The sequence below is a fragment of the Sorex fumeus genome, unplaced genomic scaffold (genome assembly GCF_029834395.1).
Source record: "Sorex fumeus unplaced genomic scaffold, SorFum_2.1 ptg000043l, whole genome shotgun sequence".
Classification (NCBI taxonomy): domain Eukaryota; kingdom Metazoa; phylum Chordata; class Mammalia; order Eulipotyphla; family Soricidae; genus Sorex; species Sorex fumeus.
In genome coordinates, this window is record NW_026606100.1 from 48437064 (window position 1) to 48449840 (window position 12777).

The 12777-nt window shown below is 46.9% G+C and overlaps 1 protein-coding gene across 1 annotated transcript in view; it reads left to right on the forward strand.

The window, feature by feature from the left end:
- Positions 1-12777, forward strand: part of INPP5F (inositol polyphosphate-5-phosphatase F) — a 71632-nt gene that overhangs the window by 19457 nt on the left and 39398 nt on the right. Inside the window, exon 2 of the mRNA XM_056120482.1 lies at positions 7097-7177. Within this exon, the coding sequence (XP_055976457.1) occupies positions 7097-7177 (81 nt within the window). The remainder of the gene's footprint in view (positions 1-7096; positions 7178-12777) is intronic.

Below are 12777 nucleotides of genomic sequence, written 5' to 3' on the forward strand. Positions count from 1 at the left end.
GCCGGTCCTGCACACGCTGGCAGGACTGAAGGGACCCAGATGCGGATGCGGGAAGTCAGGAAGGTGGGACAGCCAGCCCTGGGGCCCAGCAACCTTTCCATGAAATTTGATCTTTGTTCCCACAGTTGTGGAGGGCAGGAGAAATTCTGTAGGATTAGCTTTGTTTTTTTTCATCTTGCTTTATGCATAATATATATTTCTATTAGATAATAGAAATATTAATTAGATAAACTAAACTTTAGGGCTAAGAATATTACCATGAGGAATGGCCCCCGAGCATCCCAGATGTGACCCCCAAAACAAAAGAACATTATTTGAAATAAAGATAGTTATTACATCTGATAAAGAGTGGTTCACCAATAAGATATAAAATTCCTCATTTTAGGGGCTGAAGAGAACACAGAGGTTCGGGTGCTTGCCTCACATACAACCTGCTCAGGTTCGATCCCCAACATCCTATATGGTCCCCCAAGCCCGCTAGGATGATCTCTGAGTGCGGAGCCAGGAATAAGCCCTGAGTACTACCAGGTGCATCCCCAAAACCAAATAAATGGATAAATGAATCAAATAAATGAATAAAATAAAAATCATAACCAGGGAGCCAGGAGAAAGCATTGTTTGGTATAGTCCTGGAAGTCCCCTGGCACTGCCAAGGTGACCTGGGTATCCCTGGCACTGCAGTGTCAAAACAGCATCCTTGAGCCTTATGAGAAGCCAGTGACCCGGGTTGAGAGTTGCTGGTAGATCTGATCACCCTTTGGGAGGTCCTCCACCAAAAAATCATGACTAGGGACACACACATACAAGTTAGTTAATGTTGACTCATACAAATTATTTCATGCTTAAAAAATTGACTTAACACCCTTTTTCTGGGAAACACAGAACTAATATATATATGTTCTAATATGTATATATTAGTTCTGTGCACATACGTATGTACATGCTTTTCAGTCATATATGCAACTTCTACAGATTGGTTTCTGGGTTTTTCTCATCATGCCTGACTTCTGCTACTCCTCTTTTCTCCCTGCTAAAGCAAAGATGATTGCCTCCTTTTTTTGGGAGAGGTTTGGGTTTCTGGAATCTAGCCACCAGCAGTTTTGGGGCTGCTCCTGGCTTAGTGCTCAGGGGACTGTGCAGTAGTAGGAACAGAGCTCGAGGCTTGTGCATGCAAAACATTTGCACTTGCCCTTTGAACTAACTCCCTGGCTCTTGACTCCCACTTTTCTTTTGTTTTGTTTTTTTGAGGTGGGGTGGTGGTTGGGTCACTCTTAGCAGCACTCAGGACCTACTCCTTGTTCTGCACTCAGGATCACTCCTGGTGGGGCTTGGGGACTACATGGATGCCACATCAAATCTGGGTCTGCCTGCCACTTACATAGCTAGTATACCCTGCCCACTGTCCTATCTTTCCAGCCCCATATGACCCACTTTTAAAGAGTCAAGGTCAGCTGATCCTTTCTTCTCCATGTCATACTTCACCATTTATCTTTGCCTCAAGACTTGGAAAAAAAAGTAATGTCCTTACTTTCAAGCCTATATCTGGAAACTGTATCCTTTCTTTTATGATTTGTTTGTTTTATTTATTTGTTTTTAGCAAAGCAAAATAGTCTTTTAATTGAACAAAACTTACTTGGAAAGTTCTGAGGGGAGAGAGAGGAAGTATATATTCAAGAGAGAACACAGGCTTGAAGAGAGAGCCTGATTTCATCTATTTTAATATTTCTGTGTTTTCATGCTGGACATTTCTCCTCAATAATTTCATCGTTAACTCAGTCTTAATCGGTTTAACTGGTTCTTTCTCTGCAGTTCCAAAATTATTATCATTGGGTATTATTCTCAGTCCTTAGATCGCAAAACCTGGTCATCTTTTTAGTTTTAATTCGTTTTCTTTTTCTTGGCGTTAACATTTTATTCTCCTGAATGGCTGCTGTAATTACATGGTTCTAAATGCCAAAAGCATAAAAGGATATTGTTAGGAAATCCTGCCTGTCCTTTCCCCGCTTCTGTTATGCCTGGTTCTCTCTGCCTCGCTCCTTATTCCTGTCCATGTCTTTATCTTGTGCCCCTCAGGAGAAGGATGTTTCCCGCCAGCCTGAAGAATCTGCCACTGTCCTCTGTAACCCTCCCAGGAGGTGTTTCTCTGTGCCATGCCACTGACTCAGGCCAGCACTCACAGGATCCTTCGAGATCTTTCCCTCCCCTCTCCTTCCACCCCCTAGCAATGGTGTCCCCTCGTGTGGGGCTGCTGTCTTGTTTTATATGTGTCATTACCTGCCTGCCTTGGAAGTCCAGGCTCATTAGCCTTTTATTCACGTCTCTCCACCGTGGCATCAGTTTACTCTTTCCATGCTTATCAGTTCAGATCCCCAACGGACCACTGATCTGTAGGAGACTTTTCCCCTCCTTTATTTTTATTTTAGTGAGATATGGTGCCTGGTTCCTGGCGGGTACTTGTTGAGTGTGTCTTCAGGCAAGGGGACACAATTGCAGCTCAAACCTTGTGCTTTCTTTCCTTGGCATTATTTTCCTTGCTGCTGTTCCCCATCTGCTTGGAGTTCTATGTCCGTGTAAACTGTCCCTGGTCGTCGTAACTCTCACACTTTCTCCTTCCTTCTCCATATTTCTATTGTTCCTTTGGTTCTCAAGGTGGGTAGTCTTTTTAGACTAAAAGAGGAGGAAGAGAGGACAGGGGTCATACCTGGCAGTGCTCAGGGATTACTCCTGGCAGTGTTCATGGGATGCGGGGATTGAATCAGGGTTGGCCCCATGCGGAACAAGCACCTTAACCCTGTACTATCTCTCTAGCCCTTTAATAAAAGAATCAGGTAACTCTGGGTTCTGTTCACGTGAGGTAAAGGTGGGGGAGTTCTGGGAGCTCTCTCCTTTCCAGCAGCCTCGTATACAAATGTGAAGTATTTGAAAAATAATAGGTAGGTATGAAAATTTTAAAACATCCCCCCAAATTAAGAGCCAAGAATATTTGTCCGTACTATAAGAACTCAGTCAACAAGGAATATAAATATCTGATAGGAGATAAGAGAAAAAAGTTATAGAAAAAAAACCAGCCAATTTTATCATTGCTTTTTTACCATAATGAGAAGAAAATAAGCAGAATGTTAGGTAAGGAAGATCAGGCTAGAAAATGTCAAGAAATCCCAAGAGCCTGGTGATGTGACTCAGGGGTGGAGCGCCATGTGTGAACCCACTGTGCCAGGGTGGTCTTAGGCACCGCAGCCAGTACACGGCCCAGCATGTTGCAGGCCTTTGAGTGCAAACACTACCCCCAGCCAGCAGGCCGAGAGGATCGGCCTCCTCCTCCTGTCCCGGGCGCAACAGCAACAGGAAGGGGAAGAAAAGAGAAAGGCGTTCTGAATGCAGGCAGGCGCACTCTCGAGGGCTTTCACACGCTCTGGCGGAAGTCAGCTTGGTTTATCGCCTTTGTAGAAAGCAGCTTGGGGGCTGCAGTGATAGAACAGTGACTGGGTGCTTGCCTTGCATGCAGACAGCCTAGTTTCAACCCCCCCTCGCAGCAGAGTCCCCCAAAGCCTGCCTGGAGTGATCCCTGAGCACCACTGGGCGGGGCCTGCAAACAGACAGGACGCACTTGGGGAGAAGTGGTGGCTGTGGGGCGGTTCAGAGGCGAAAACACGTATTCTGAAGTAATAACGACATGCAGTTGTAAAAGGGGTGTCTCGACCACCTTGGCCCCGGTGTTTCGAGAGGAGAAGGAAAGAAGTCAAGGGGGGAAGAAGAGAATGGGAAGTAGTGGGTGAGCAGGCATCAGGGATACAGTCGGGTGGGATCGCCATATACCTCAAACACAGCCTCAACAGCACTGAAAACATGAGACCAAAGCGGCAGCCACTGGAACTTTGTCACGTGCCTGTCAAGGTGACAGACAGGGATGGGATTGGGGTGAGGAGGGAATCTGGGAACACTAGTGGCGGGAAGTTGACACTGGTGGTGGGATTGATGTTGAAATACCACCTGCTTGAAACTCAACTGTCAATAACTTTGCAAATCACAGCTCTTTAATTAAAAAAATTCAAAAGGTATTCAGCTGAAGCAAGCAGACAAAAAAGTACTGTATAGAATTGGAAAAAATTTGCAAGTGTGCAACGGGGTCCTTGATCCTGAGGCCACTCACGTGCAGCAGGCCTGATCCCAGAGAGTCGGTGGTGTCTGCCGTGCAGCCTCAGCTAAGAGTTAGGACCCCCCAGCGAGCACTGCAAGGAAGATGGGCCAGAACGGGAGCTGGGAGCCTGAGCCCTGGCACCCATGTGTGAACCCCCACAGCACCCATGGGGGGCGCTAACTATAGAGCCAGTGGGCCCCCCAACTGAGTACGACCCCAGCAGGCACACATTGTAAGTGTGTACCCTTGGCAAGCACTGCAGTGGAGTGTGCAGTCTCTGCCCTCCCACATCAGCAAAGGGCGGGGTGCCCCCTCCCCCCCATTCAAAGGATTATTTTTCTTTCTCTCACTGGGCTCCCAGACCACAAGGCTGTTGGGGCTTTCTCCATGTAGGCACTGGGGTTTCTCACGGCCTTACACTGGCCCTGCACCCTTTTTAGGCCACTGAGAAATCTCCCGGGCCGTCTCACGGAGGGTTCAGGCAGCAGAGCTGATCTTTTCCATCATGCGGCCGGACAGCACCAGTCTTTGAACTTGCAGCCTGGCCCTTGCTGGACACGCGCTTCCAACTACTGAGTCATCTCCCAGGACCCCAATTTGGTCATGATTGCAAGCTTGAAATACATCTTCGCTTGCTGATTTCGTGCCTAGATCTTAGTCTGAAAGCTATTACTAATAAGGGAGACAAATAAAATGCCTCAAATGTTTGCGCAGTGCTCATCATTTTTCTTAGTACCTTTTTTTTATACTGGGAAAACCAGAAGTCATAAATAACCAAGAGCTAGGAAATGCTTCCTTGGTGGAAAACTGTAAAGTTCATTCTGAAGAATATCTCCCTAAAAACTGTATTTTATTCATATGATGGAATACAACAGTAATTGAGGGGCCATTGGGTTACACCCAGCAGTGCCTGGGGGGCTCTTTCCGGCTAAGTCAGCCCTGGTATGGGTTTGGGGGACCCGTGAGATGCTCTAGACCAACCGGGGATCAGCCACTTAAGAGGCAAGCACCTTAGCCCCTGTACTATCTCTCGGGCCCTACATTTTAAAGAATATCTTAGAGGTCTGAGAAAATGCTAAGGTTAGAAGAGGAAATCAGCATTTATATTTGTCTTACTGTCACTTGGTATGCACATAAGACCTGAAAAGTAGCAGAATAATGAGTTATCTCAGTGGTGGGCTGAGAGTGATAATTTTTCAATTTTATGCTGTATAACTTTAGAATACATGTTTAAAATGTAAATATTGGAAGCCCAGATAGTTAGCATAGCGGGTAGGGTGCTTGCCTTGCACGCACCCGATCCAGTACCATATTTGGCCCCCTCTGCATCTTACCGATTAATTGCGGAGGGAGGCTCTGTACTTGCTGGTGTGGAGCACAGGCCCCAAGTCACGGCCTGGCTTTGGAGAGCATTGCTCTGAGCCTTGCTCTGAATGACTCTCTGTCCTAGCATTCTTGTTGTTGTTGTTGTTTTGGGGTCTCACTCAAAGAAGCTCAAGAGTTACTTCTGGCTCTTTTGGGATCAAACCGGGTTGGGTGTCAGCAAGGCCTAACTGCTGTACGCCAGTCCCCAATAAAGTTCTTTTTCCTTATCTTTAACAGGTTCCTCATTTCTGACTCATTTGTCATGACTGGAAATGGTCATGTGTAATAATTAAGAGCTTAAAAATGAATTCCTTGTTACTTTAATTCTTGCAATAAAAACAAAGTCAACTTTTTTTTTAAAAACCTCCCATTGACTATGCTATTAACACAGACATTCAGGATGTATTGGTAAAAACTTAAAAAGAGTTGGAGCCCACAGTTACCCTGTGAATTGCACATCGATCATAAATTTCACTAAATTTAAGTGGCAGTTATTAAAATGTAATTTTGACTTCCTTCCAAAATAAATGGTTTTGCTCTTGCTAATCTTTCTAGTTATTGAACCCCAGTGCATTTATCTTCACTGATGTGGAGCCTGGGTTCCAGAGGATCATTTAGGTTTTATATCTTCAGGTGTCTCTAGTGTAATGAGTTAGTTGTCCGATATGTCTGGAATAGCACCAGGTACAGGCCGTCCTGAAGAGAATTAAGGAAACGGTTTCCTAGATTATTGTTCGGTGGTTTAGATGAGGAACCCAGTATAAACAGCCTATGTTTTTTGGGGAAATCACTGAAAAGAATAGTAGCCTTCCGAATCGCTTTGCTTGGTGTAACTTTCCTTAAGGAACGGTATTTTCCGGAGCGCCCACTGCCCGGTGGCCCTCTCTGCAGCAGAATCAGGGCCAACTCATGTATTCTCTTGTGGTGTAGTAGCCTCTTCCCTCCACTGCAGGGCGCCAGAGTACTGCCTCCCAACTGAGCACTTCAAATGTCACTTGTCACTTCATTACTGTTCTGTACCAGAGGACTTATGTAGGCGTTCATGCTTTTTCAAGTTACTTCTTTTTAGAAATATTTTTTAATGGAATCTCTGTGAGATACAGTACAAGGCTTTCATGATTGAGTTTCAGTCATACAGTGTTCGAACACCCATCCCTCCATCAGTGTACATTTTTCCACCATCAATGTCCCCAGTATCCCTCCCGCCACCCCCTCCCAACCTCACCCTCTGCCTCTATGGCAGACACTTTCCTTCTTACTCTCTACTTTTGAGCATTATGGTTTGCAATACAGATACTGAGAACCATCATGTTTGATCCTTTGTCAACTTTCGGCATGCATCTTCCATCCCAAGCGATTCCTCCAACCATCATTGACTTAGTGACCCCTTCTCCATCCCAGCTGCCTTCTCCCTCAGCACATGGGGCAGTTTTCCAACTTAATGTTATTTCTTTTATATATTCAGCTCTGTGTATTTACAACTGCTTTCTTGGGGGGGGGGGAGTGCAAATCATTTTAAAATAGACTGTAAAGATATTTTACTATGTTTCCTAATGAATATTTTCTCATGCAATGCATCTTACTTTCTTTTAGCTACGGATCTACTTCTTGCCTGGAATCCCATTTGTTTGGGGTTGGTGGAAGGTGTTATTGGGAAGATTCAACTTCACTCAGGTATGTTTTTATTCTTTAAAATTGTCAAGTTTACTGTGGCATTCTTTGACTTTCTTCCTTTAAGGATAAGTGTAGGTTCTGTCATGACATTGATTCCTTTGTTTTAATTTTTTTTTTTGCCTGCCCAATATGGGTGTATTTTTATTTAAGTCTGAGAAGTAAAAATAAAACTTGAGGGTTGGGAGGTAGGTCACATGACAGCACCTGCCTGGCCTGTGCGGGGCCCTGACTTTGATCGCTGGCACTATAAGACCCCCTAGGTACCGTTAGGTTGTGGCCTCTATAAAAAACAAAGCTGTAAAGAAAGAGAAGCAGATGTTACCATCCTTTCTTCCTCCTTAAAAAAGAGAAATGAGGCTGAGCAAGAAAGGCCCGGTGACAGTGGAGACGCGTGGCTTCCCCCATCTGAATAGTGCTCAGAGGCGAGGAAAACTAAGCCTGCTAAGGTTGGACTCAGGGAAGGTCAGGAGACAGGCTTTTGGGGGCCAGGAGGGGCTGGATTGGGATTGAAAGGATGCACTGGGGTCAATGGGGGTGCTGGCTGCTTGGTACATCGGGGCATACTTTGTATGGGGGCAACTGCACAACATGTGTGTATGCAGTGTATACATTCTCCTCAGCCTTTATTTCACACAGAAGAATATGAGCACTGTTTTATGAGTTTTAAATTTATACAATAAATCATATATTGATCTTGGGACTGGAGCAATAGAACAGCAGGTAGGGTGTTTGCCTTGTATACAGCCAACCCGGGTTCAATTCCCGGCATCCCAGTATGGTCCCCCAAGCACCACCAGCAGTAATTCCTGAGTGCACAGCCAGGAGTAACCCCTGAGCATTGCTGGGTGTGACCAAAAAAAGCTGAAAAAAATTAAAGTAATAAGTAAATGAATCATATATATATATTTTTTAAAAAATTTTAAATGAAAGACAACAAAACCTCCCACATTGTGAACACATAACAGCTTCTGTGTGTCGGGAATAGCCGGGCAGTGAGTATGAACTGACCCTTTCCCCATGGAGCTTACAGAGAAAAGTCCACTGAGTCACCACTGCATAGGTGTACACGTATGTGATCGCTGGAAGATGTGCTCCGATGGCGGTGGGCCCGCTGCACTGATTGCAAGGCAGAGGGTTGTAACAAGGCAGGCCACAGGCCAGGACCCACTACCCTGACTCAGCTGTCTGTTCCTGACACATTTAACACTGGCCTAGGGTTGGGGGGTGTCTCTGAGCACGCAGGGACCTTCTCGGAGCCCTGTCCATGACAGCCAGTGATTGGCTAAGTCATGGCTGTTCACCAGACTCTTGCTCAGAAAGCTCAGCACCTGTGTACTGTTTCGTTTTCTTTCTGCCCTTCCGTGAACCCGCACACTACCCCGTCCCTGCTAGTCGCTCTAACCACTGAGGGAGAGCCACCCCGTAAGGACTGAGCCGTGTCTGTCGGATGTGAGGGAGCCTGGCCCAGGGCCGTCCCATTCCCGGTTTAGACAGCTGCCAGGGGCTGTCCTAGAGGGGGACCTTCCGAGGACCCAGAGACCCTTTCTCTGAGCAGAGGGTTGGTGGCATTACCAGAGAGTGATCCCTGAGAGGTGACAAAGATGTGGCCGTCTCCGTGGCCAGCCCCCCTCTACATGCACATCCCCGCCCTTTCTTTGTAGTCCAGTACGCAGTGGTTGCTAGGGGGAGGTGTCGTTATAGAGAGGCAGGGAATAGCATGAACTGGAGGAAGAAAATAGCGAACGAAAAGCGGGACAGGAGAGGGCTGCGTCCCCCCTCCTCATCTTGTCCCTTCTTCCCTGTCGCGTCACTCCTAAGGTTTGGCTCTTGAGATCGGGCGTGGGAGGACACAAAGGAGCGTCTCTGCTGCACCCCACTGTTCCTCCCGGCCCCATGGGAGAGCGGCAGCCCCACCCTCTGCCAGTCAGTCCCCCCAAGCCGCCTCTGAGCACCAGCCCCCCTCCTTCCTCTCCCCTGCTCATCTGAGCCTGCCGCAGCCCTGCCCCCTTGCCTGGCTGATGTACTCCTGGCATCTTTCAGCACGGAGAGACGCGTTCGGGGTGCGCTTTGCCATGGGAACGCCTTACCTCTGGCGGGCAGAGATTGAGGGGAATCAAATGTCTGCACTTCACCGCTTTCTCACTCTGATTTGCCTCCTACTTCTCCTCTACATACTAATGCGTGAAGACTGTTCTTGCCTCGTGAGACGGGAACAGAAATTTGCTGGAGCAAATTTGTCACTGAGTGTGAATGCTCGTAGGGGTGGCATGCTGCTGCTCCTGTCTGGCGCTGCCCGTTGGGCTCCCTCCATGTGTGGGAGCCGTGGTGCCGTGGCAGCTGAGGGCCAGCTCCTGGTGCTTTGTGCTTTGCAACATCCCATATTTTTTTCTTTCTTTTTTTTTGTTTTGTTTTGGGGCCACACCCAGCAGTGCTCAGGGATTGCTCCTAGTTCTGAGCTCAGGGATCACTCCTGGCAGGCTCAAGGGACCATTTGGGCTGCTGGGGATCAAATCCAAGTCAGCTGTGGGCAAGGCAAGCATCCTACCCACTGTACTGTTGCTCGTCATCTCACATTTTTCTTTAGAAGTTCAGGTCCTCAGACTCCGTCACTGGGTCATTAACATCTAACCCTTGGATTTGATTCTCAGCTCCTGAAAGCTTTGGGGTCCCTCTGCCCCACAGGCTCCAACACTGAGTTGGCACACCGTAAACAATGGTGAATAAGTATTTCCTTATGGGGGCTGGGAGACAGTGCAGCAGGGAGGGTTCGAGAAAAGATTGTTCCACTAGAGACTTGAAATAATCACAAAAGCTCCTTAAAGTCAGGTCAGTTTTGAAGTTTGAGAGAATAAGCTCGAGGGAAGAAATAGTCGAAAAGGCAAGAGCATGTAGTTCACAATATTGCAGAAATAGTTGGAGGAGAAACTTGTCAGGGATCTTGTTTAATTTGTCAATAGAGGCTCCTGCTTTCACAGTTGAGTCGATTCTTCCTCATAATGTTGAATAGCTCCAGAATGCAGTTCACTCCAGCACTCATTCATTAAAATAGTATCACCATCTGTCGTGTCTTCACTTCTCAAGGGCTAAAGATGTTTCAGTCATTGAAATAGTAAAAGCTATTATGTGTGTGATTTTTTTTTTTTTTTGGTTTGTTTGGGGTCACACTTGGCTCAGTGCTTGGGAGCTATTTCTGGCTTATTGCTCGGGGTCACTCCTGAGCAGTAATGTTTAGGGAACCGTGTAGTTCTAGGGATTAAACCCAGGGCTCCTGCATGTAAAGCATGTCCTCTAGCCCACTGAACTATCACCCTGGTCCTGGATATGATTTGTTTTGTTTTTAAGCCATATCCGGCAATGCTCAGGGATTACTCCTGGCTCTGTGCTAAGGAACACTCCTGGTGGTGCTCGGGGGACCACATGGGGTGGTGAAGGTCAGCCTTTATGAGGGCTACTCCCAGCTAAGTTGTTAGAGTGAGGGGGGTGACTCCCGGTGGTACTTAAGGTACCAGGTGGTGCTGGGAATCGAATATGGGTCTCTTGTAAGCAAAGCATGTGCTCAGCCCATTGGGCCCTCACCCTGCTTCAGGCTCCTGAGAGATAGTTTTTAAGACACATAGATACAAAGTACCTTATGTTTTTCATGGAGTGTAGTAAATAATTTCATTTCACTATTAAGGATTTTTTATTTTTCCTGTGCTGAGGATTGAACCCAGGTCTCACGCATGCAAGGCAGGTGCTTTACTGTTGACCCACATCCCCAGCCCATTAAAATTTCAAATTCATCCTAAGATCCATAGACTAAACTGAAAATGACTCTAATTGCTCCATCTGCTACTTTTGAAATGGAGCATATTAAAAGTGCCTCTTGCCCTAGATGTTCTTATGAGTCATTGTCAATTTCTATAAACCCCGATGAGCAAACTTCTGTAGACAGCAGAGCAGCCCATCAAGACCCATTGGGGGATGAATAGATTAATCATTGGCTCTTTGGTCACTGAGAACCTGGAAATGAGGGTACTTTTAGATACCAGGTGCCTGGCACTGAAATACACAGCCGTGGTTTCGCTTCCACTGCTATGCTGATAGTATTACTTATAATTTTGCTTATTCGATATATGATGTTCCCTGAGATATATTCAGGGTTATATTATGCACTGTTTACGTTGGGGCTTGGGGCAAGCACTTCTCTTATGTGTCCCGTATGCAGTGAGCACAATGCAGGCAGCTCTGCGGTTGCCGTCCCAGGCTCTTTTTTTTTTTGTTTGTTTTTTTGTTTTTTGCTTTTTGGGTCATGCCTGGAGATGCACAGGGGTTACTCCTGGCTCTGCACTTAGGAATTACTCCTGGCGGTGCTCAGGGGACCATATGGGATGCTGGGAATTGAACCCAGGTCGGCCGCGTGCAAGGCAAACGCCCTACCTGCTGTGCTATCACTCCAGCCCATGTCCCAGGCTCTTTGAAGCACTTCCCACTACACCGGTCAGGTTATAACGCCTGGCAAGCACTGCACTAGTGATTGTGTCCATCAGAGTGCGCACCCCACAACCGAAAGCACAAAGACCTTAGCACTACAACTTACTGTGTGACCCCAGGCGAGCATCACAGATGAAATTGTGTGCACACCACAGCCAGGCCTGTGTGCATCGTGAATCATCATGGCAACATCAGCAACAGTAAAGGAAAGGGGTGGGGAGGGGGGGATAGAAGAGAAGAGGAAGAAAGACATTACATTTGATTAAGTCCATTCTGTAATGTGTCTGGGTGGTGGTAGTTTGAGCCAAATCCAGCTGTGTTCAGAACTTACTCTTCAGGGGACATTCCTGGCAGTGCTGGGAGATCAGATGTGGTACCAGAAACTGAACCATTGTTGACCATGTGCAAGGCCTGTGCCTTAATGCTTATGCTATCTCCTGGTCCCTGCTGCAATTTGTTAAAATTATAAATCTTAATGCTATTATAAAATGTATCACTGTATCACTGTCATCAGTTGTCCATCAATTTACTTGAGTGGGCATCAGTAACGTCTCATTTGTCCCAGCCCTGGGATTTTAGCAGCCTCTCCTTACTCATCTTTCCCAATGCTGCAGTATTGGAGGCACTTTCAGGGTCAGGGGAATGAGGCCTGTTATTGTTACTGTTTTTGGCATATTTATTGAATACGCCACGGTGAGCTTGCCAGGCTCTGCCATGTGGGCGGGATACTCTCCGTAGCTTTCTGGGCTCTCTGAGAGGGACAGAGAATACAAGCAAGTATGTTAAAACCAAACACATGTGTGCTGCTTTAGGTACATCAGTGGACTAGACTGTAAGAGGTCGCATGGCCGCAAATGTGGCCATGTACTCCAGGAAATACTGAGAGAGGAAATTGCTCTCTTCCAGGAGCTTTGTTTTATAGTCTCTAGATCTTGGCCATTGCTGAGATTTCATGGCGCCGGGGGCAGTTTATAGGTGTGACTGCCAAGCTACTGGAAAGTGGGGGATCTGGGTGGAGGAGGCCCAGCCCCAGTCCGAGCAGGCTTGGAGATCTCAGCCCCAGGTCCCGCATACCTGGGTTTCTCTACCAGTTCCTTCATGTGTGAGGCTCGTCCCAGCTTGTGGAG